The sequence below is a fragment of the Manihot esculenta genome, chromosome 13, assembly GCF_001659605.2.
Source record: "Manihot esculenta cultivar AM560-2 chromosome 13, M.esculenta_v8, whole genome shotgun sequence".
NCBI classification, from domain to species: Eukaryota; Viridiplantae; Streptophyta; class Magnoliopsida; order Malpighiales; family Euphorbiaceae; genus Manihot; species Manihot esculenta.
In genome coordinates, this window is record NC_035173.2 from 30,532,303 (window position 1) to 30,556,954 (window position 24,652).

General features: G+C 35.3%; 2 protein-coding genes across 5 annotated transcripts; one reads left to right on the top strand and one right to left on the bottom strand.

Moving 5' to 3' along the window:
• Nucleotides 1-1,179: 1,179 nt before the first annotated feature.
• LOC110630486 (auxin-responsive protein IAA9) lies at nucleotides 1,180-5,933 on the top strand. The gene is made up of 6 exons (XM_021778003.2): nucleotides 1,180-1,350; nucleotides 2,350-3,052; nucleotides 3,134-3,357; nucleotides 3,493-3,634; nucleotides 4,961-5,022; nucleotides 5,643-5,933. The coding sequence occupies exons 2-6, from the start codon at nucleotides 2,382-2,384 to the stop codon at nucleotides 5,678-5,680; spliced, it is 1,137 nt and encodes a 378-aa protein (XP_021633695.1). The 5' UTR covers nucleotides 1,180-1,350; nucleotides 2,350-2,381; the 3' UTR covers nucleotides 5,681-5,933.
• A 1,011-nt stretch (nucleotides 5,934-6,944) lies between these two features.
• On the bottom strand, nucleotides 6,945-19,394 carry LOC110630222 (protein RMD5 homolog). 4 transcript variants are annotated; one of them, XM_021777598.2, is made up of 3 exons: nucleotides 19,175-19,394; nucleotides 18,021-18,152; nucleotides 6,945-8,375 (listed from the first exon to the last, which is right to left on the bottom strand). In XM_021777598.2, exon 3 carries the CDS (start codon nucleotides 8,310-8,312, stop codon nucleotides 7,155-7,157), a length of 1,158 nt encoding a protein of 385 aa, XP_021633290.1. In that variant the 5' UTR covers nucleotides 8,313-8,375; nucleotides 18,021-18,152; nucleotides 19,175-19,394; the 3' UTR covers nucleotides 6,945-7,154. The 4 variants fall into 4 exon arrangements, with proteins under 4 accessions (XP_021633290.1, XP_021633291.1, XP_021633289.1 ...); XM_021777599.2 differs by having other exon boundaries at nucleotides 18,021-18,157; XM_021777597.2 differs by lacking the exon at nucleotides 18,021-18,152.
• Between the last annotated feature and the right edge of the window lie 5,258 nt (nucleotides 19,395-24,652).

The following is a 24,652-nucleotide window of genomic DNA, read 5'->3' on the forward strand; positions in this document are numbered from 1 at the left end:
TGGCACTCGAAGACAAATTCACGAGGCAAGAGTCGGATCAGATGATACTTGGTTCCATTGATGGAAAAAAAGATCTAGACACAATAGGTCTCAGCTTTTCGTCAAAAACTCCTTCTCTCAACCACAAGGCGAGATTCTAAGAAAAGTTACCGTTAGAGAAAGTAATCCAACAAACCCCATTACATCTATAATCGTGAAATTCCTTATCTACTAGCTAGTGCTAGTCGAATTTTCAGAATTACTGACTCTCTCTTTTTATAGTATAAAAACTAATAATCACAAAATTTAAAATACACATTCTTACATAACTATTCTTCAGTTTAAATATTACATTACACTTGCATTGTTTTTAGTTTATTAACTTGCGTGTCGGAGTGACTGTCATATACACCCATCACCTCGCTTTTTTCTTCTTGCAGATTGACTACTAGCAGCATGGATTTATTTATGCTACATCAATAATTTAAATTTAATAAAATTTAAATTTTATATATATTTAAATTTACAATGACGATTTTATAATTAAATTTAAAATTTAAAATAGATAATGATTTTATTATTTAAATTAATTTATATTTAAAATTTAAGTGTTGAGTTATATATACATATTTAAAAAATTTATGAAAAAATTATTAAAATAATACATTTAAATATTAAATATATTAAAAAATACAAAGTAATAAAATAAAATTATTAGATAATAATATTTCTATATATCGGATGAGAAGGCCGGTACTCATAAATAAAACACTCCATCAAGAAGTACAATTAAGGAAATATTAGTCATTTAAAGTGAAAAAGGGTAAAATAGACATTTGGCATCCAAACCACACTTGAGAAAAAAAGCAGGAATCTGAAACCACAAACCATCTGTTAACTCTTTCAAGTACTTTGTCTCAAATAAAGGGAAAAGAAAAAATAAATAAATAAAGAAAAGAAAGGGACAAATGACAGCGACGGATAAAATATTCCTCCTTTTCATACAAGATCAACGGATCAGATGTCCCCTGTCCAAACAGATGTCACCCGTCCGATCCACTATCCCACCAAGATCGGCGCAAGTAAACTACGAGCATGTCCCTGCACAGACAGACTTTGGAGAAAATAGCACAGACTTTTGGGGTTTAATTTCCTTTTTGCCCTTTTGGCCGCTTATTTTCTTTTAGCTTCCAATTACTCGGCCAATGCATTTGTTGCTTTCTGCTTAATGGAAGGTCCCTGACCCTGAGCTCTCATTCTTTCTCTCTTCTCTTGTTCGTCGTCCCAATTCTTTGCATTTGCTCCATTGAAGTTTTTGAAAGCATTTGCTGATCTTCCTTCGATTCTTTCTCTGATTTGTTAGCTTTTCAGGTACGTGTTTTTGAAATTTCATGAGCTGCTTTGTTTCTTCATTTAATTATTTCTGCTTTTTTAAGTTGGTTTTGTTCGATGCTTAGTTCTTCTATGCTAGATCTTGTGGCTGCATTGGTGCTCTGGTAAATATATGTTCAGTGTCTCTTCGTTCTTTTTTCTTTTTTCCTCAAATTTATTTTATGTTTGTTTTGGGAGAAAGGTTTATGCTTTTTGGTTTTTGTATTTGTTTGCATTTTTTCATTTATTTTAAATGAAGATCGCTTGAATTTAAGGATTTTAGAGTTAGATTTTTTTCCCCTTAATCTGTTGTTTGGTTTTGCTGGAAAACTGAAGTAAAAATTCGAAGCTGAAATTTCATGCATAGAATTATAGGAAGCAGAAAAATACAGACAACAAAAAAGGAAAAGAAAAATCTAAGACTCAGTTTTGAAAGGGAGAAAACGTGCATAGAACGCAGTTGACCTCCGTCTCTATGACACGCCCATGTATTCATTAGCGAACCCACCTGACGAGAAGGTGCGCTTTATCAATCCCCGGTACCTGAGGTGGTGCTCGTGATCGTAACTCGCCATAACTCGAGCATCTAGTGAATGCGGTGATTTGAACCGAATCAGCAACGCAGGGCTACACGCGAAGTATTATGCATAGATGTTGTTTTGGTCTTAAAGAAGAAACTTTGTCAAAAAAAGGAAAGTGAAAGCTAGAGAAATGGACGTTATGGTCTTTCTCTGTCCCTGTTTTCTCTTTTGGTCACTGTTCTATACATTTTTTCCGAACTGCAAAATGTCTCATAATCGATTGGATTATTTTTTTTTTGTGGGTATTGTGTGTTATATCATGGCAGAACATGATAGTTGACGTTTTTTGGATAATCGAATGCCTTTTTTAGTATATTTTCTTTTGATTCTATTTGTGGGCTTAGCATTTTATTTTTGTATTATGTATCTGGGGAATGAAGCAACAAATTTGACTTTTGATTTGGTTCATTCTAAGCAGTTAGAACCTAAAGAGTAATTTGTGAAGGTGTGATGTCTCCACCTCTTCTGGGTGTTGAGGAGGAAGGGCCGAGCAATGTCTCTTTAGTGGCATCTTCATCCATTGGTTGTATCTCCCAGAATGGCTACAGTTTGAAAGAACGTAACTATCTGGCTTTGTCAGATTGTTCTTCCGTCGACAGCTCTGCAGTCCCAAGCTTATCGGAGGAGAATAAGAACAATCTCAATTTGAAGGCCACTGAGTTAAGGCTTGGTCTTCCTGGATCTCAATCTCCTGGAAGAGACACAAATGTTTCCTTGCTGAGTATGGGTAAACTTGATGAGAAGCCACTTTTTCCGATGCTTCCTTTGAAGGATGAAATGTGCTCATCATTACAGAAGCATGCTGTTTCAGGCAACAAAAGAGGATTTTCTGACACAATGGATGAAAGCTCAGAGGTTAAGGGTTCTCGGCATTCAGAAAAGAACTGGCTGTTTCACTCTGCTGGGACAGAGTCTGATTCTCCACAATCTGTGGGACAAGGGACATTCCCTGGTAGTTCTGGAATGAGTGCACTGTTATCATCCAGGCCTTCTGTGGCTCAATCAGACGTGATGAAAGAGGTGCCACAGAAAGCATTACAGGACCGGTCTCGTGCTGCCAGTGGAACCAACTTGAATCAGACTGGTACTTCAAACAACAGCAGCAGTGCCCCTGCTGCCAAGTAAGTGCAAATAACTGCCACTTTGAGGAGAAAAAAGGGATGAGATAATGATGAGTGGTTTTGTTTTTATGTCTTTTACAGGGCACAGGTTGTTGGGTGGCCTCCAATTAAGTCATTTAGGAAGAACACATTAGCTTCCTCAAAAAACAATGATGAAGTGGATGGAAAACCCAGTCCTGGTGCTCTTTTTGTTAAGGTCAGCATGGATGGTGCTCCTTATTTGAGGAAGGTAGATCTAAGAACTTACTCCACTTATCAAGAACTCTCTCGTGCGCTTGAGAAGATGTTCAGCTGTTTTACCATAGGTAAGCTATTACTGCATGGTAATATTGTACATGTTCAATAATTTGACTTATAGGACTCAGTTTGTCTAAGTTATGCTGTAAATAGAATCTATTCCAGCGTGGACATGGTCACTATAGTTTGCATGTTAATTTCAGGTCAATGTGGATCTCATGGAGTTCCAGGGAAGGACAGGCTGAGTGAGAGTAAGTTGAGGGATCTTTTGAATGGATCAGAGTATGTGCTTACATACGAGGATAAGGACGGTGACTGGATGCTTGTAGGGGATGTACCATGGGAGTAAGTTTTGACTACATATGGTTCTTTTTTCATCTTTTCTTTCTTAGTGCAATTTGAAGCGATGTAGTTGTAGCATATTTAACTTTCAATGCTAATGCTAAAGTTCTATGCTATATGATTTTGTACATGTGGAACCTTCAAACAGATGTTGTATATATATGATGCATGCGGAGAGACTGGCTCTTAGCTTCCTATGCTTATAGTTATATGATATCAGTTGAAGTGATAATGCAAGCTGATCCTACCAATGTTTTAGTCAGACGTTATTCCTTATTCTATTGCCTTTTCTTTTTTCCAAGGTGCATACAAGGAACCCTCAAAAATAGGTAGAAGTTTAAAGAACAAATTTGTTTTGGGATAGCATATGTACATGCTCACTGTTAGCATACTGTCCGTTCAAAATTTGGTCTTAACATTGTAGTCTTATGGATCTTCCCTGATTTCCCTAGGGAGGAAAAAAAAATTCAAAACCAATCCTTCATTGACTGGAATCTGTAAATTTTTTACTTAGTTTGTTTTTTCATAAAGAAGTAGATGGGTCATGAAACCATCATATATAAATCATCAAGCTCTCTTTTGTACACACATAACAGGATTTATGGTAAGAGTTGTCAAGTTGTGCAAATATTCAGAAACTTCATATCGTTTTCCAGAGTGATAGAATATGGCCACTTTTTGAATCAACATTATTATCAGTAGAGCTTCTATTTTGTTCTACATACTGTCAGACTGTCTGTACAATTCTTTTTGCCCTGCAAGATAAAGAGGATGCATTTAGTAATTCATACTAATTTTTTTTTCTTGCCAGTATACTGAGTTAAGAATTGAGTGTTAGGGAGTGTGGTTTTGGTATTGGAAATAGCTGAGTTTAGTAATATGTTCCATTGAGCAGTTTCAGTAACTTTGAAGTTCTTCAGCGAAAATTGCAATCATGATAAAACAATGTTTAAGTTGTTGCACTTTCAACAGGTTTATTGAATGCATAAATTAATCTGTATATGTATATGTTTATATATATTTCCTGTTCTTCTAGGGCCTGGCTGCTCTTTAGGCAGCTACGTTATGATCCCTTTTCTGTGTGCTTTTGTTCAAGACATGTTTGTTTTGGCCTTGTTTTTTAGCATTTCCAGGTCAAATAACATGTCACTACTGATTCAAATGAGTGCAATATATCAAACTATGTATGAAAGTTACCTGGTGTGAACATGACATTCGTGTTGCTTATTAGATGGTTTCTCCTGGGAATGGGTTATGGTTTATAATCAAAAGTTGGTAGATGTGCTTGATATCTCCTTGTTTTTGCTCTTCATTTTTCTTTTGCTGCAGGATGTTTATTGACACATGCAAGAGACTAAAGATCATGAAGAGTTCTGATGCAATTGGTTTAGGTATGTGTTTTTTCATATCTAATGAATAAGTGAAAAACATGAAGTATAAATCTTAATTCCAGGTGGGATTAGTGGATTCAATGCCTTGGGCCCTTCCTCCAAATAGAAGAAAATAGGATTATTTTACTGTTGGAAAAGAGAATCTTTTACCCCTTATTTGGAATCAAAGATTTCACAAAGAATTCAATTCAATTATATCAATATTCTTATTTGGAATGGAACAACAAAATTTTAATTTTCAAAGGAAATAAATCCATGCATAATTATATGAGAATTCATTTGAAATATTTTCTTATAAAATGAATGATGCCAAACGGTGGGTTAATGTTATGAGGGTATTTGTGTATATGGCTTTGTGCTGACATGATTGTGTGTCAAAACAGAGAATTTGAACGGTAATGGGAGATAAGATCTCTAGCCTTCTAGCTCTTGTCCTTAGGTTGTCCCATGTTTCATGAAATAGCAGCAGATGCTATTGTCGTCAGCAATTTGCTATTGCGTTCGAAGTCTAACTTGGATGCATCTCTTTTTCGTTTGGATATCAGTTGTATGCTTGATGTGATTACTGCTCTAGTTGTCAATATTCTCTAAGAGTTGGTGTTTTTTGGTCTGATGCACAGCTCCCAGAGCTATGGAGAAATTCAAGACCAAGGCCTAGCGAGGCACTCTGGTTATGCTTGAAGAGGAAGGTTTTTAACATTTCTTCCAGATTCAACACCTGATTTATGTTGTGATTGCACGAGTTGATGTTAGTTTATGCTTGTTTCAAGCATGATTGTTTTAGAACTCCTTAATGTTATTAAAAAGAACAAAAAAAAAAAAAACTATGGAGTTAATATATAGTGGTTAACTAAGAGTTGTGTATTTGATGACTGATGAATCAAAGATGACTTTTATGGTTGTGCTTTCAACTGCTGCTTTTATTGGATTTCATTGTGATGATGCTAGTTTTGCTTCAGTGGAAGCTTTTGGATTTTATGGGCAGTGAAATCCTGTATTTGTTTTTAGGGAAAAATGTTATTTAGTTCTTGTGAAAATTGATTAGTTGGTCCTTAATTTTAAAAATTATCCAATTTTAAAAATTTATTAGTTAATCTTTTTGTTAGCTTTATTTATTATTTGGTTTTTGTGATATATAGATTCATTAATAATTGATTTATTGATTTTGAAAAATGTATTATAATACTATATTTTAAAAAATTTATTAATTAATTCATTTTTATTAAGAATATTTAATATTTTTTTAATATTTAATAGTTTAATTAATAGGATTTCAAATTTCTTAGAGTATATTTTTTGAAACGTGGAGATTAAATAATCTTTTCATATTTTTATTTTAACAAATATGGGCCATGCGTATCAAGTAGTTGATTTTCTGGGTTGCCTACTTTCTCCATTTGTGTTCACTTGGCTTTGACATGGATTTGAACCTAAGTAGCATGCATTTTTACACCCTCAGGCAAGACTCATATTCATTAATTTCTGGCCATATGAATCAAGATAAGTTTTCAGGGAAAGTATCCCTGCGTGCTAGGTTTTTTCTTACTCCTCAAAAGTTGAACTGTAAAATAATGAATTTGATATCCTTCCACTCTGTAATTGCAAGGCAACGTTTAGAAATGATGAAAATTTTCATTCAAGGACCTTAGAAAAAGAGCAGTCTCAATACATACCTTATAAATGAATCTGAGTTGGCAGTTGGCAGAATTACATAGCTCTAGGATTCAATAATCACAAAATGCAACTGGGTCATGACGATGGAAACTGGTTGCAGACTATCAAATATTTATCATAACTTATAAATTAATCAACTCGGCTTAATATTTTTTGAACTTACAAATGCAGCTCATAAACTAAACTAAATTTGATGCGTAAATGATCCTGTCCCACAACCATTTACAAATAACAAATAACTTTCAATGTGTACCGGAACTAGTTTTCCATTCCCAATATAAATCTGCAAAGAATGTCTATTTACCACAAATGCATCAACCAAACAGTACAACAATGGCCCAGCTTTGTCACCCTCAGCATGCCCTTGGCTACACAATACACCATCATCAGCTTCTACACAATTTTCATATATCTAAAGAGAGAGATCAATACATTTCAATGTACAAATGGACTACGATTCAGAAATACAGCTGCCTACACTGCGCTGCGTCGATATCAGATGGACAGTACGGGCACTTGAAGGTTTTGGAGCTGTTCTTTGACATCTTATTGACAGATTGTTTGCAGAGTACGTGGCCACAGGACATCAACATTGGGGGATTCTCATCAGACGATTGCTCCTTAGATACTGGACACACGAAGATCGGATGGAACTGAAATTCTTTATCAAGCTCCATGGGCACCGGCAACTGCTTCATTGACTGCCATTCGAGCTTCTTGCCCGCCATTACGTTCATAAACTTCAGAAGAGGCGGTAACCCTTGAAACCCTGCTGCTATTGTCACACTCAATGGGCTTTCAAAAGACTGCCCCAGAAGATAGCAGAATTGCCTAGTTAGCTCGTCAGCCACTCTGTTCCAGTTAGCGGGAGACAGAAATTCGGAATAAGGGGAGTGATCAAGCTTACCAGACCACAGGAGGCAGGCCATGAGTTTCTGAATTTCACCAAAATGGTTGGCTGCAAAAGGAGCAAAATGAGTTCTGGCATATGTGAGAGATTCACCTCTACGTCCATTTTGCAGTATTTCCAGAAACTGCAAGCGATGAAGTTTCAGCTGAAGGTCTGAACCATTTTCTTTAAGCTTATTAGAGTTGGCAGCAGCCCACTTTATTGCAGGCTCTAGGTTTCGATCCTTCATAGCTTCTACTATTAGATACATTTCTGAGAACATGGATCGCACAGTAACAGTAGATTCAGATTCCTTGGCCTCATTTATGAAGCAGTCACCAATACTAAATAATCCAAGTCGGTAGAAATGCCTTCCAATTACTTGGTTGACTGTGTGGACATCAAAGCCGATATTTCTGCATGTCTTGGAGATGTCCGGGTGGAAAGATTTCTCGAGTTGCTTTGGATACTTGCTCAGGGCCATATTCAGTTCCTTCTGTGTGCCTTCCAGCTGACTGATGGGAGAAATATCTTGCAGCTTTTTCTTAAGCTCACCAATAGCAGATTTATAGACAAATTCAGAGCTGGAGTCACTAGACTCTAATATTTCCAATGCCTTTTCAATTTCTTGCATAACCTGGTCAATCGCTTCTTCAGCTTTAGAACTGGACAGCTTTTGCCTCTTTGCAATGTGAGCAAATGCGTCTTTAATGGGGTTCAGATCCATTTTTACCAAAAATATTCACTTTATCAATGGTTTGAGACAAAAAAAAATCAATATGCAAAGCACCTGCATGAAAGTAATTAAGGAGAGAACAAGTTTTATCAACTCTGATTGAAAAAACTTCAACACCAGGGCAACAGAAGATAAATTCTGTAATTGGAATTATGAAAAGCTAACTCATGAAGCAATGTCAACAGTGTGAGTGGAGCTTAATGTTTATCTACTAACAAAAGAAATAAAGATATGAAAGCAATTATAAACATCATAGCAAACAAGGAAAACACATTCAATCATTAGCATGATATCAAGAAACCATCACACAACTGAAATCTTAAAATAGGCGAAAAGGGTTCATCATTCTATTGTTTCATACTGTAAGTCTAAGGTTGCAGCCCCTTCTCCGCAAGGAATCTTTCCAATGCGTTACAGGGAACAAACTAATAAAAGCTTGTTGTAGTTGTGCAGGTGAGGGATTACTTACTGTGGAAAATTTCTCAAAAATGCTGGAGAAAATGTTTGTGCTCTACCACTCGAATCCTTTTTCTTTTTGACGGTCACCACTCAAATCCTCTCTTTGGTAGTTTGTGGTGTTTTAACTTCTCAATAATCCTTTTTTTTTTTTAAAAAAAAAAAAAAGAGCTAATAAATAATCAGCGCAGTAAGATGGTACATTATTAGTGAGAAAAAAAAAGTAAGAAGCCCTATGTTACGTAATATAGGAAGAAGAAGAGGGGTAAAATGTAATTAGAATTGGTAGGAAATAAGAAGGTATTTTGGGTATATTTTTGTAAAGTAGTTATACAGCTGGTTAGTTTGTTATCCAGCTGTACGATGTGTCCAAACAGCTTATATGGGAGAATCTCAATTGTAGAGGGGCATTCGGAATGAACCCATGAAATATTAATCTCTATTGCCTCTCAATTCTGTCTCCTCCTTTTCTTCTCTCTAATTCTTCTTCTTCTACTTTCTATCTCTAATCCCTTCTTCAGTACTGTTTGGCAAATTGCTATAGTACAGTTGGTATCAAAGCAAGTGGGTTGTAGCTGTCAAAACTCTTCCAACTATTTCACAATATGCCAAGATCGGTGATGGTGAGTACTGAGTTGGTGAGATTAGACGGATTGGAAGAACAAGTGAGATTAATGCAAGAAGAATCCTGAAGGAACATGGAGTTGTTGCGGGAAGAAATGAAACAAAATGCTGTCGAGACTAAGAATTGTATTATGGAGGAATTTCGATCCATTCTCACTGGTTTAATGACGGATAAGGTAAAGGGAGAGGCCACTGAGGAATTTGTAACTGATGGGGCTATAGGAAAAATAGTATTGATATAATTAGCATAGAGTACAACACTTATATAGATAGGTTACAGCTAAGAATGCGTAAAATATGGAATACAAATTACAGCTATACAAATTACAGCTAAGCTAGATAGGATAAGTAGTTAGAGCTAGGCTTTATCCTTAATACGCCCCCGCAAGATGAAGGTTCCATCGGAAACGCCAATCTTGGATCGAAAATACTGAAACTGTAATCGTCCAAGAGACTTTGTTAACATATCAGCATACTGGTCCTTTGAGCTAATGGTCCTTTGAGCTAATGTGTTGTACTCGAAGCTGTCCAGCGTGTATACGTTCCCTGACGAAGTGGTAGTCCAATACAAGGTGTTTCATCTTGGTGTGATATATTGGATTGGCACAAAAGTATGTTGCTCCAATATTATCACAATGAAGAACTGGAGATTTAGTAATAGGCAAATGCAAATCTTGTAACAAATTCTGAACCCAAATCATTTCGGCTGTAGCATTGGCCAAGGCCTTGTATTCGGCCTCAGTTGAAGATCGAGAAACAGTCTTCTGTTTGGTAGATTTCCATGAGATAACATTAGACCCAAGATACAAGACATATGCAGTAGTGGACCGACCTTGCTCAAGAGTACCACCCCAGTCAGAATCGGAAAACGCAGTTAATGTATGTGAAGAGTCCGAACGAAGATATAATCCATAATAAATTGTACCTTTCAAGTATCGCAGGACACGCTTCGATGCTTGGAAATGCCTCTGTGTTGGGGCATGCATGAACTGCGAAAGTCTATTAACTGCAAAGGAAACATCAGGACGAGTGAGAGCTAAATATTGCAAGGCACCAACTAGTTGCCGATAAACTGTAGAGTCTGCCGATGGTGATCCATCACATAGTTCAAGTTTCTCACTAGATAAAGGTGTACTAGCCTCCTTAGCACCAGCCATAGCAAACTTAATGAGTAAATCATGAATATGCCGATGTTGAGAAAGAAACAGCCCTGTAGAGGTCGGAATAACCTCAACACCTAAAAAATGATGTAAAGAGCCCAAGTCTTTAATAGAAAACCGAGCAACCAACTTGGACACACATTCATCCAAAAACCGCGTGGTATTGCCAGTTAACACAATGTCATCAACATATATAAGAAAATAAGCAAGAACATCTTTGGAGTGATAAATAAAAAGAGAAGCATCTGCATGCGATTTTCGAAAGCCTTGAGAAAGCAGGAATGTGGTAAGTTCAATATACCAGGCTCGAGGAGCCTGTTTAAGACCATAGATCGACTTACGTAATCGACAAATAGAATTTGGAAAATTAGAATCAATATAACCTGGAGGCTGCTGCATGTATACTTCTTCATGAAGAGTGCCTTGAAGGAAGGCATTATTAACATCAAGTTGTCGTAAAGGCCATCCTCTTGATACAGCAAGACTTAGAACCACACGAATTGTGACTGGTTTGGTCACTGGACTAAAAGTCTCAAAATAATCACGACCAGCCTATTGAAGAAAACCTTTAGCAACTAAGCGGGCCTTGTATCTGTCGATAGTACCGTCTGGTTTTCTCTTTATACGAAATACCCACTTACAACCAATGGGTGTATGTTGAGCCTTTGGTACTAACTCCCAAGTGTTATTGTTCAATAAGGCATGGAATTCAGAATCCATAGCTTGACGCCAATGACCAATCTGTAGAGCTTGCTTAACACTTCGAGGCTCCAAAGACTCTTGCAAAGGATATTTAGTGGTCATATTAATAAAAGCATCATTATAGTACCGAGAATTTAATTTCCGCTGACGCTGAGGACGCTGATCAGAGACACCAGTGGGCACAACAGAACTGCTAGAATCAGAACCAGGAACAGGTTGGATTGCTGAAGAAGATAATAAATCAGTGACTGGCAAAATGCTTTGTAAAGGAATTACTGAACCATCCTCAGGCGAAGCCACCGAAGTATGTCGCTGTCCAGAATTGAGAGGTACTACCGGGGCTGCCACAACAGTATCAGATAAGTCTACTGATTCTTGGAGAATAGAACCCACTGGCTGTGGCGAAATAAAAGAAGAAACCTCTTGAAACCCAGCCGAAGTACCTGTGCAGGGGGCAGCAGAAAATAATGTAGAAAATTGAGGAACATTAGTGCAATCTTTGGACGGAAAAACATGCTCAACGAATCGAACATGACGGGAAAGATATAGCTTCTTAGTGATGGGATCGTAACACCGATAAGCAGATTGAGTAGTAGAATAGCCAAGAAAAATGCATGGCTGAGATCGAGACTGCATTTTAGAAGAAACATAAGGACGCAACCAAGGGAAACAGAGACACCCAAAAGATTTTAGACGAGTGAAATTTGGAGATCGACCAAACAATTTAAAATACGGTGTAGTAAATGAAATAGCAGAAGAAGGCAAACGATTTATCAAATAGACAGCCGTAAGAAAAGCATAGGACCAAAATTCAATTGGCAGAGAAGAAAAATGTAATAATGAAAGACCTGTTTCAACAATGAAACGATGTCTTCTTTCTGCTGTTCCATTATGTTCCGGGGTGTGTGGTGGAGAAGTATAATGAGATATTCCGCAGGAAAGAAAATGAGGCTTTAATTTTTGATATTCCCCTCCATTGTCTGTAAAAACAAAGATTATTTTTGTTTGGAAATAATTCTCAACAAGTTTCTGAAAATGAATAAAAAGATCATGAGCATCAGACTTTTTCTTCATTGGATATAGCCATGTGTATTTGGTATAATGATCAATGAATGTAATATAATAAATATAGCCATCAATGGATGGTTTCGTTGGTCCCCATACATCAGAATATACTAGTTGTAAAGGCTTAGAACTAGTAAGAGAATTAACAGCAAATGGCAACTTATGACTTTTATTCATTAAACAAGAAACACAATGAAAATTTGACACAGACTTAGACAATGACTCATGACCCATATTGTGAAGAGCGAAGCTAAAAAACTTGTTGGAGGGATGGCCAAGCCTATGATGCAAAGCCGAAAGAGAAGACACACTAGCAGTATTCAATTGTAACTTAGAACGACGTTGAGAAAAATTTGCACTGTAAATGTCATCAATGTTCTCGCCCCGTAGAAGAACCACCCCCGTGCACAGATCCTTCACAAGAAAATACAGTGGAAAGAATTCCACAGAAACATGATTAGTCCGGCAAAGTTTAGCAATTGAAATTAAATTCTTGCGCAAATTCGGCACACAAAGCACATTTGAAAGAGACAAATAGTGATTTTTAGCTGACAGAGCAGTGTAACCAGTATGAGTAACAGGCAAGAGTTTACCATCACCAAGTTGAATTTCATCTGGCCCACCATAATCCGTATAACCCTGCAAGGAAGACGGATTAGAAACAATATGGTGAGAAGCTCCACTATCAAACAACCATTGTTGAGGTGATGTGGTAGACATAGCAGTCGTAGCATTCACCGACGGAACAGCATTGGAAGCTATGGAGGAATTTGTGGAATCTGTTCGCACCACAATATTGTTTTCCCGAAGAAAACGTGCTAGCTTACGGCATTCAGCAGCAACATGCCCAACATTCTCACAAAACTGACAAACAGTAGGAGATTGATAAGAACCTCGTGTATTGTTCTGAAATTGATAAGAACGACCTCCACGATTTCTGCGTGAGGACTGATTGGAACGACCTCCACCATTCTGTTGCAGTGAACGATTTCCAGTCCTAGCAATATAATTAACAGTAGCAATAGAAGGAGATGAAACAGGTGGATCTTTGTCTTTTAAAGATCGTTCATGATCAGTAAGCTTTTCAAACAAATCAGAAAAGGAGATCGCCAATTCTCTAACCTTTAAGGCCGCAACAATGGAGCTATAATCATCACCAAGCTGTGTAATAATATGAACAATCAAGTCTTCATCACTAACAGGATTCTGAGTGAGAGCCAATTCATCAGCAATGGCACGCATCTCATTCATAAATACTGCAATAGATTTCGAACCCTTGGGATTTTGAGCAAGCTTTGTCTTGAGTGAAAGAATACGAGATCGTGAGACATTAGCAAAGCTCTGGTGAAGCCGATCCCATGCCTCTTTTGCTGTGTTCGCTGAGGAAATTAGAGGCTGAATAACCTCAGAACAGCTACCAAGAAGAGCACTAACAAGGATGTGATCTTGTCGAAACCAGAGAGAATATTCTGGGTTTATAGTTTTGTCTTTATCAGTAAGAAATTCAGATGGCGATGTTTTAGATCCATCAATAAAACCAAGCAAATCGAGCCCAATCAATGTTGATTGAACTTGTTTTCGCCAAACAGGAAAGTTTTCCTGAGTGAGTTTGATAGGGAAGTGTGTAGGAGCATTTAGTTGAATAACAGAAGAAAGAGATGAAGAAGCCATAGGAAAAGAGAAACAACTGGATCTAGAAAAACCTCGTTAGAGTATTGTTAATGGCTCTGATACCATATAGGAAAAATAGTATTGATATAATTAGCATAGAGTACAACACTTATATAGATAGGTTACAGCTAAGAATGCGTAAAATATGGAATACAAATTACAGCTATACAAATTACAGCTAAGCTAGATAGGATAAGTAGTTAGAGCTAGGCTTTATCCTTAATAGGGGCCACCTTGGGTGTCAGAGGCAAAGGGATTTTACCCACTCCCAGAGAGTTACTGAACCAGAAGCAGGGATCGAGTTCTAGTGGAGGTAATGTGGTAGGAGCAATATTGGGACATCTGATGGATCGTGAAGGTATGCAAAAGTATCTCCCCAAAATTGAATTGATTACTTTTGATAGAAAAGAGCCCAGAGTTTGGGTGAGAAAATGTGTTAAGCACTTTGAAGTTTATAAAGTCCCTAATGAAGAGAAGGTGGGAATTGCGAGTCTATTTTTAATTGATAGAGTGATGCTTGGTGTCACAATTAGGTTATGGATAGAGGGACACATGCTTGGGAAGATTTTGAGAGAGAATTGTGTGTGAGATTTGGGGATCAAGGGTTGGAAGATATTGTTGAAGAATTCACGAAGATGAGACAAGAAGGGAGTGTAGATGAATATCAAGACAAATTTGAGGATCTTAGAATTAGAATGGAGAGAGTAATGCCTCATCTAGGGAATGATAATTTTCTTTGTGGGTTTATTGGAGGCTTTGATTATTTTCTTTGTGGGTTTATTGGAGGCTTGAGGGATGAAATTAGACCAATGGTGAGAATGTTAAAACCCACCGGTCTCTCTCATGCCTTTGAGATTGCTAGATTCCAAGAGCAACTCTTAGGTTATGCTAAGAAAATTCCTTATTTCCATAAATCCACCTAGTGCTATTCTTGACCAAACACTTGTACACAAAGCTTCTCTTCCTATAAAACCAGCCAAACACTTTTAAATTATCCTTATCCACCAAAACTACCAAATCAAGACATTGGAAACAGCCCAAAAACACTCACTGCAATCCCCAAAAAATCAACCAAACAGCAACTAGAACCAAACACCTATGAGTAGTCAAGCTCAGTCAACCAAACACCTTTCCGAACTAGGACTAACTCACTTCAAGGAGGTATAAGGCAACCCAAACCCTGTTATAGATGTGGAGAGAAGTATTTTTTAGGTCACCAATGCAAACAAAAACCTGTAATAGCTATGCAAGGGAGGAACTTGAGTTGGAGGTGGATGAGGAATGGCATGGGGTGTTAGAAGGAGAGGAAGGAATTGGAAAACAAGAAGAAATGACTTTGTCATTAAATGCCCTAGAGTGCAGTGAAGGAGGAGCAACTGTGAGGATTTTGGGACAATATAAGAATTGGTAGCTCATAATATTGGTAAATAGTGGAAGTACCCACAGTTTCATGGATGCTAGAATAGCTACTGAGTTGAAATTACTCTTGATAGGTTCCTGAGATGGCAGTAACAGTGGCTGACAGTAGAAAGATGACCAGCACTCACATGTGTCATGGGTTTACATGGTGGGTTCAACATCTCAAGTTTACATTTGATTTGAGGGTGCTGGATATGGGTAGTTTTGATATCATATTGGGAGTAAATTGGATGAAACTATTTGATCCTATCCTATTTGATTTTCACCACTCCACTGTAACCTTTAAGGAAGGAAGGTTGATTACTTTGCAGGGCATGGAGCTTTGACTTCCACATCCAAGTTGTTGCCTAGTGACAATTATGAGCTATTACTAAACAGGGGTGGGGTAGATTTTCAATTCCCTCTGTTCTACATTGCTGTCCCATCAAGTGAGGAGAACCGGTCAGTGCCTGAAGATGATATACCCAATCATGAATTACAATCACTCCTAAACAAGTACTAAGCTATAAACAAGACTTAAAAGATACTTTTACTGGCTTGGTATGTTCAAGGCAGTAATGGAGTGGGTTAAAAGCTGTGACAACTGTGCTAGATGTAAATCAGAGCATTGTGCAAGTCCTGGGCTCTTGCAACCTTTACCATCACCCTCACAATCTTGGAAACATATTACTATGAATTTTATAAAGCAATTACCAGGGTCCAAGGGCAAGGATACCATCCTGGTGGTAGTCTGCCGATTCTCTAAATATGCCCACTTTATTCCCTTGTCTCATCCTTTCTCTGCTGCTCAGGTTGCTAAGATTTTCTTAGATTCTGTCCTAAAGTTACATGGTATTCCACGGTCCATAGTCTCTGACAGAGACAAAATATTCACTAGCCTATTCTGGAAGGAGTTATTTAAGTTATTGGGGACTTCTCAATGTTATAGTTCAGCCTACCATTCACAGAGTGATGGTTAGTCTGAAATACTCAACTAATGTTTGGAAGGGTACTTACAGAGTATGACTTTTAACACTCCTTCTTACTGGAACAACTGGCTTTCTTTGGCTGAATGGTGGTACAATACTAGCCACCATAGTGCCATTGGCATGTCCCCTTTTGAAGCATTGTATGAACATCCTCCAGCCCCGTTGGCATTTTTTTCCTACAGAAGAAACTCTAGTAGCATCTCTTTCTGAGTTCCTTTCCCAGCGACAATCCATGACTCAGTTACTCAAAGAAAACTTGCAAGTTGCTCAAGCAAGAATGAAGCAGCAAGCGGATAAGAAGAGAACAGAGAGGGCCTTTGAAGTGGGGGATTGGGTGTTTCTTAAACTTGAACCCTATAGACAAACCTCTCTAGCTATGAGGAAGTCCTTAAAACTCTCCGCCAAGTACTATGGGCCATTTCAAGTCATTGCCAGAATTGAGTTGGTTGCCTATAAATTGCAGCTACCACCTACATCAACCATCCATCCTGTCTTCCATATCTCCTTGCTTAAGAAGAAAATTGGGAATGATATTGTTCCTTTGCAAGATTTACCAGTCCAATGATGATTTTGTGGTGGCTCCAGATAAACTCATTCAGCAAAGGACCATTCTGCAGCAAGGAAGACAAGTGCTCCAAGGCTTGGTCAAATGGGTCAATCTCCCTATTGAAGATGCTACTTGGAAAGACCAGACCTTCCTCATTGCCAGTTTCAAGGTTTCCAACCTTCTTGGGTATTGTTACATATTATAGGAAGAAGAAGAGGGGTAAAATGTAATTAGAATTGGTGGGAATAAGAGGGTATTTTGGGTATATTTTCATAAAGTAGTTATACAGCTGGTTAGTTTGTTATCTAGCTGTATGATGTGTCCAAACAGCTTATATGGGAGAATCTCAATTGTAAAGGGGCATTCAGAATGAACCCATGAAATATTAATCTCTATTCCCTCTCAATTCTGTCTCCTTTTCTTCTCTCTAATTCTTCTTCTTCTACTTTCTCTCTTTAATTCCTTCTTCAGTACTGTTTGGCAAATTGCTACAGTACATACTAATCCAGATATAGTGCCTGCTACACAGCTAACAAGCAGCAGACAAGAATCAAGCATGAACACAAAATGATTTGGCCCACCAACTTCAAATCATCAACATGAGAATAAAATGCAAGGGCGTTCAGCATCAGGAACCTGCTATTATGGTCCATTTCTCCCATGTTATGAAATACAAGAGAGTGAAATCTAGCAAGCATGGTAGTCCACACGTACTTGGTGAATGAAGAAACCACGAGCTCAATAAGCTTAGAAGAATAGAAGCATCACAAATGCAAGTGCCTCACTATTAAATATTTACAAAACACAGCATCATAAAATCGTAATTTTGAAATTGGAATCATAAAATCGTAATTTTGAAATTGGAATATGTCAAACTTCTAGAAAAATTGGAATTTCAAGCATTTCTTTCCACCACATTAAAATTTAGCTTGACATTCCCATTTTGTTGAAATTCTAAAGGAGTCTTGTAGTTTTTCCTATTTTGAGAAGTACCAGAATTGCATTCAATGTGTGAATGGTTTTAATTGTCTCTGTCAGGCTAGTTTTAAAGCATCAACAAAGAATAAGCAACAGAAATAGTTCTTACATATCTGTAGATAATTATTAGGCGTGCATTCCCAAAGAGGAATAAGATGCTTCAACTTTACTTCCAATGCCCTTGGATAATTGCATGTAAGAAAATGCAAATGCTAACCAGCATGACTGACTAAATACAAACCTGCACTGAAAGACTCCTCAACTCACTTGACCAACCAAGTAAATAAAGCAATCCTCAATAACAGGAAGTTTGCAGTAACAGCAATCCTAGTGCAAATATCGGAAACAAGCTTAAAATTGCATAGAGAATTCCTTCGAAGTCCAAATAATTGTGTGCTAAGTTGATAGTTAGCAAAGAAGGAAACATCAGTTACATTTACTACTAGCGTTGAAACAAATTCTGTAGTACTTTAAGCCCATTAATTTTTAATAATGCTTAAATTGAAACAATAGGGTCACCATGCTACTAGTATGAAGTGACCAAAAACAGAATCACCTCAAAATGCAAGGAGAAATTACTTACCAGCTTAAATGAAACCCTATTTGCTAATAAGTAAAAAGCTGCAAAACTGATTTATCATCTGAAAATTGTTCTACATATCTCAAAAGCACAAACCATTGAACAGATCATTCAAAAACTTGCTGAAGCTAAGACAGTATCTATCATGATCGTTCCTAAGTTCCAGGACTGAGGTCTCTAAAACTTAAACTGGTATTATTACCCTATCACTAGCATCTTCACAACACAAATAACTCAGGTCAGATGGAAACTCCACAGCATATGAAGACAATTAGACCAATATCAGTAACTAATTAACAAAAAAAAAATAGATAGCATAAGCATGTTCTATTAAAATGAAGAGAGAAAACAGTAACGTATTCCAGTATTACACCGAAAACCCAACATTCAAGTGCATCAATAAATTATTCATAAAAAAAGCATTTAAAAAAAATGCATTCGTTCCAAAATCACATGTCGAAACTCAGATATTGAGAAATAAAAATTATACAGTTCATTTGATTCACAAAATATTCGGAAACAATTAACAAGCACAGTGTAAATAAACAAACGGAAGAATCAACATACTTTATCAAGATATAAAGAGAATAGATAAAGAAAAATCAACCGTAACTGGAAATGACAAAAAGAAATTTCACCAAATTCTAAACCAAAACAGATAGAGAAAAAGTTATAAGGTTTACCAAGGACAGAGACCGATAAGGGAAGCTAAACAGAAATCACCGATCTCCAAAGGAGGAGGAAGGAGAAACGGATACTGCAGAAGATTTGGACAGTGATTTGCTAAAATAGCCTTGACAATTCTCTTATTTCCGGTTTTATCTTTCACCGGATACCTCTGTTAAATCTGGCCGTTGAATTCTCATCAGAAAATACCTCACTTAGAACACAGCCAGAGCAAAATACGGTTAGGGGTAATAAGATTGAGCAAAATAATGAAACTTTCTAAATTATTTCCATCGTATTTTATTAATTATAATTTTATTGTTATCTAAGAATTTTAATTTAATTTTTTAATTATATTAATATTATATTTAAATTCAAAATAATTAAAGAAATCTCTTAATATTTAAATTTTATTCTATAAGATTTTTTTTTTAACAGTATTGAAATTTTATTATGAGTTAAACTAATTTTTAAAAGAAAAAAAATTGTATCCATGATAATTACTTTAAAAATTTTTAATTAAATAATCTTTAGTTAAATTTTATAATAAAAGATGTTTTTAACATTTAAATTCCATTTATTGAAATTTATCAGAAAACAATGAATTATACAAAAAATTTATATATAAAAATATAAAAATTTATATTTTGATTCTCAATTTTATTTATTGAAATTTTATAAAAATAATAAATTAAACAAAAAATTCGTATATAAAAATATAAAAATTAATATCTTATATTGAGAATCAAAACTTAATAATATATTATGTTAGAAATAAAATAAAAATTATTTAATTAAATATTAATTTAATTGAATTATTGTTAACAATAAATTTATATAATTTTTTATTTTATATATAATTTATAGAGTAAAGAATAAATAATAAGATTATTTAAAATATTTATATTTAGATTGATTATTAAAAAATAGTATATAAATTTACTATTATTTAAAAATTTTAATTTAATTATTTTTTATTTAAATTTATACATTGAAATTTTTATAATTTTGTAATCTCTAAATTAAATTAGATCAATCATATTAAAATCATATTAATTCTATCATTATTTTTATAGATTAGTCTTTATTTTTTTACTTTTATATATAAATATTTAATTTTTTTATAAAAATTTAGAAAAAAATTAGAAGTATGCTGTTATGAAATTTTAATATATGTGACATATTTCAATTGATTTTAAATAAATAAATATAAAAAAATAGATATAGAAGAAACAATTTGTCCAAATCAAACAAGGTACTAGATCATCAAGAAATGAAATCTATTATCATTATGTTAGTATTGTTGTTCATGACTCAACTTAATATCAATTTAGTTTATTTCGTTTTCAATCTCAATAACGGTTTCCACACTTCGCTGCCATGCTGAATTAAGGTTCACCTATTCTTTCATTCGTCCTTTATCTCATTTTTCATAATTATATTATTTTCATCAATTTAAAATATTAATTTTTTTATTTCGTTAATATAAAATTGAAGTGAAAATTCATCGATTCAACAGACGCGAAAAATTTATAATTTAAAAAATAATTTAAATTAAAACTTATTAATTAATATTAATAATCAATTCAAAATACATTCACAGACTTAATCTCATATTAAGTGTATCCGAGTAAATTTAAGAGATCTCAAGTTTTACTCCTCAATCTTTAATATTCGTTTTCAGAAAAAAAATTCAATTAATTTAAAATCTAACATAGATTTGTTGTTTGAATATTACCTTTTTATAATATATATATACTTTTTTAAATACATTGTTTTTACAATATATTATTATGCATCATTGTTTATATTTTGACATGTCTACTATTAGATATTATCTGCTTTTTTTTTATTTTTAAATTTTCAAAAGTAGACCAATTTCATCTAAATTCATATTAATAAACTTAAATTCATACTAGATAATAATCATCTTCATTTATCTTCTATCTAACTTCTCATCATTATATATTTATTTTTACTAATATAAAATATCATATATTATATAATTTCTTTTATTTCTATAATTTCTTTTATTTTTAACCTCTCAAAAACAAATCAATTTCATTGAAATTCATACTAATAGACTTAAATTTATAATATATATTAAGCTGCCATTACTCCTTCAATATTGCATTGAGCATCGATACTAACACTAATTTTTATAATAGGAACATATTATGATTTTCACATATATAATATATTTTGATGAATTGAGTTATAAAAAAAAAAAATACCGGTTAGCTTTCGTAAAATTTATTAACTGATTTTTTTATTTAAAAAAATATATTAAAATATTTTTTAATATCAGTTATTTTATTAATTATAGCCATTAAATATTTTATTATTTAATTTTTATAATTTTAAAAAATTTATTAATTAGTCTATTATATTTTTAAAAAATATACTTATTAGTATCTTTATACCCGGAACGCAGCACAGATCATACAACCACTAGAGAAGATAAAGAGAGAGATTAGGTTGAGAAAAAGGGTTTGATTTTGATTTGGTTTTTGTGGGATTGTTTTGTTTGGGTTCCAAGAAAATATGGCTGTACAAGCACAGTTTCCTTTGTGTGGCTCACAGGATTGGATTGACAATGGTTGTGGAGTTGGGCTTAAATCAGTTTTGTTATTCTTATCTCCAACAAGAACAACAGCAGCTGCAGCAGCAACAATGCAATATCCAGATGGTTCAGAATTAGCCGCAGAAGAATCAAGATCTTTGCTTTGATAATACCTTCTTGGTTCTTTTGCTATGAAAACCACCAATCTTCACCCTTCAATGGCTTATTCTCAAGGTATCGTTGCCTATTTAAAATCTCGGGACTGGAGGAGCTTCTCAGCGATGCCGAACAAGCGTTCTGCTTCAGCTCTGTTGAAATTTTCTTTATTAATTGGTAAAGCAATGAAACAAAACCATGGATTGCCCGGTTGATTCATTCTTGAGAATTTTTTACTATAAAAGTTGATAACTTTAAATCTCTTTGGGCTCCAAATATAGATCTGGTACTCCCTCACCCCCTATTATGTGAATGATTCCTTTTTTGGCTCCCAAACGGATCTGTCAAATGGGTAACTCCATGTTCTATATGAGGAAGGGACCTGCAAAATAAGGTAAAAAGGGTCAGGGGTTCATCGGGGTGTCCCTGTAGAGACCCTCCGACGTTCAAGTCAGATTTACGAGCTAGAATAGTGTGTATAAGCAAGAGTTGCGGAGAGAAAATAAGAAAAATGGAATTTAGGAAGAAGGAGCAGGAGAGAGAGAAAGAAGAAAATTCCCTTGCAAGAGAAGACCCTCGATATATAGTGCTTCGCCCGTACGTACGGGCGTGTCAGGCACTGCTCCATGCGTGTCAGGCACTGCTCCATGCGTGTCAGGCACTGCTCCATGCGTGTCAGGCACTGCTCCATGCGTGTCAGGCACTGCTCCATGCGTGTCAGGCACTGCTCCATGCGTGTCAGGCACTGCTCCATGCGTGTCAGGCACTGCTCCATGCGTGTCAGGCACTGCTCCATGCGTGTCAGGCACTGCTCCATGCGTGTCAGGCACTGCTCCATGCGTGTCAGGCACTGCTCCATGCGTGTCAGGCACTGCTCCATGCGTGACGGTCATTTAATGCTCTCCAGAGAGCATGCGGGTAGAGCTGGTGAGTGATTGGGCCTACTCCCTTATGGGGTTTGTGCTCATATCTGATCCGGATCATCTTGGGTTGCCGGCCCAGACTCGTGAAGTCGAGCCGCCTCTCGAGCGTATGATCTGCTCGTGAAGTCGAGCCGCCTCTCGAGCGTATGATCTGCTCGTGAAGTCGAGCCGCCTCTCGAGCGTATGATCTGCTCGTGAAGTCGAGCCGCCTCTCGAGCGTATGATCTGCTCGTGAAGTCGAGCCGCCTCTCGAGCGTATGATCTGCTCGTGAAGTCGAGCCGCCTCTCGAGCGTATGATCTGCTCGTGAAGTCGAGCCGCCTCTTGAGCGTATGATCTAATGAGCTTTGGACTTGTGGCCTTCTTTTGAACCCGACCTTATTCCTGGGCTAGGAAAGATCTGGAAGTTATCAAAAGTTAATTACTTAGCTTTTTCTCATCTCTCTGATGTTATATATACCGTCATTCCATTTTATCCACCATTTCATCTTCTGCTGCAAAGTAGGTTCTCCTCCGAGAAGGGGAGAGAGGAGAAAAAAATTAAAAGAATATCGTTGAAAATTTATTTTTTTATTAAAAAACAATTCGATCATTTTATTTCAAGGACAATTTAATCTCTAATTTAACAAAAGATCTAATTAATTATATTATTTCTAGATATTAAATTAAGTTGTTACACAAAATTTAGTAAATGACCAATATGTAGATTTGATCAAATCTCAGAACATCTCTATAAATTACAAAAAAAAAAAAAGATAGAAATTTCGTTTGTCTAAATCAAATAAAGCGCTACATGAAATATTTGTCTTTTGTCAAGATCGTCAAGCTAAGATCTATTATCATTACGATTAGTAATGCCATTGAAAATAATTTAAACAGTTCTTTTGTCAAAATCAACAAACTTTGTTGGCTATCGCAGTAAGTTCTACAGCTAATTTACATTAATTGAATTATATCCCAGTTTTATGTTTGAGGCTTTAGCATTATTAATGTTTTTATATTTCTTAAATAATAATAATAGTAATAATAATAATAATAATTTTACTTTTTTTTTTTTTTTTGAGAATGGAGTAGTTCACAGTTAAAGTAAACAAACTCCTCTTGTGTGATATTATAGTTTTTGTAATAATTTAATTAAATTAATTTTTTTTTATCGATTCTCTTATTTAAAATAAATTTTTTACTTAATAAATTATCATTTTAAACAAAATAATGGTGATGTTAATTTTTTTTTTCACAAAAAGAATTGTCTTAAAAGAAGCTAAATTTGCTCATTTTATCAGGTGTAGTCCAATAATTTAGATATCTAATAATGGGAATTAAAGATATTTTATTTTAATAAACTTATTTTTACATAAATATTAATTTGCTTAAATTTTAATAACGACTAACATCTGAATTCATGAATATATAATAGAAAAATAAGAAACTTGAGTAATTAGCTTTTACGAATAAAAATTGTGAAAATGAAAGCAAATTTTTGGCTACTTTGAATATGCAAAAATTCTGTTGTTGCATCAACATCCAAACCAACCCTACAAGCACCAGCAGAAAGCCACACTGTAAGCCTTTGGGCTACTTGAAGAAGTAAATAATAGAAAAATTTTTTTGAAAGGGTTAAACCAAACAACCATTCGTTACTGATTTTTGTTAATATGAAATTTCCTGTGCTTTCTTCTAAAAATACAAAAAGTGCTTCCATCGACGAAACAGTGATTTTTATTGTCAAATCGATAATACCTCTCTATAAAGTTAAAACATAAACTTATACATCATATGAACAGTTAAAAGCAACAAGCACTTGATCTGTCAAAGGAATAATAAACTAAAACACAAAAACTTTGACAATCAAAG

Bases quoted from the DNA above. Each gene is read 5' to 3' on its own strand.
- LOC110630222 (XM_021777597.2), bottom strand. From the start codon at position 8,312: ATGGATCTGAACCCCATTAAAGACGCATTTGCTCACATTGCAAAGAGG.
- LOC110630486 (XM_021778003.2), top strand. From the start codon at position 2,382: ATGTCTCCACCTCTTCTGGGTGTTGAGGAGGAAGGGCCGAGCAATGTC. The intron at 3,635-4,960 runs GTAAGTTTTGAC...CTTTTGCTGCAG, and splicing joins GTAGGGGATGTACCATGGGA to GATGTTTATTGACACATGCA. The intron at 5,023-5,642 runs GTATGTGTTTTT...TCTGATGCACAG, and splicing joins TTCTGATGCAATTGGTTTAG to CTCCCAGAGCTATGGAGAAA.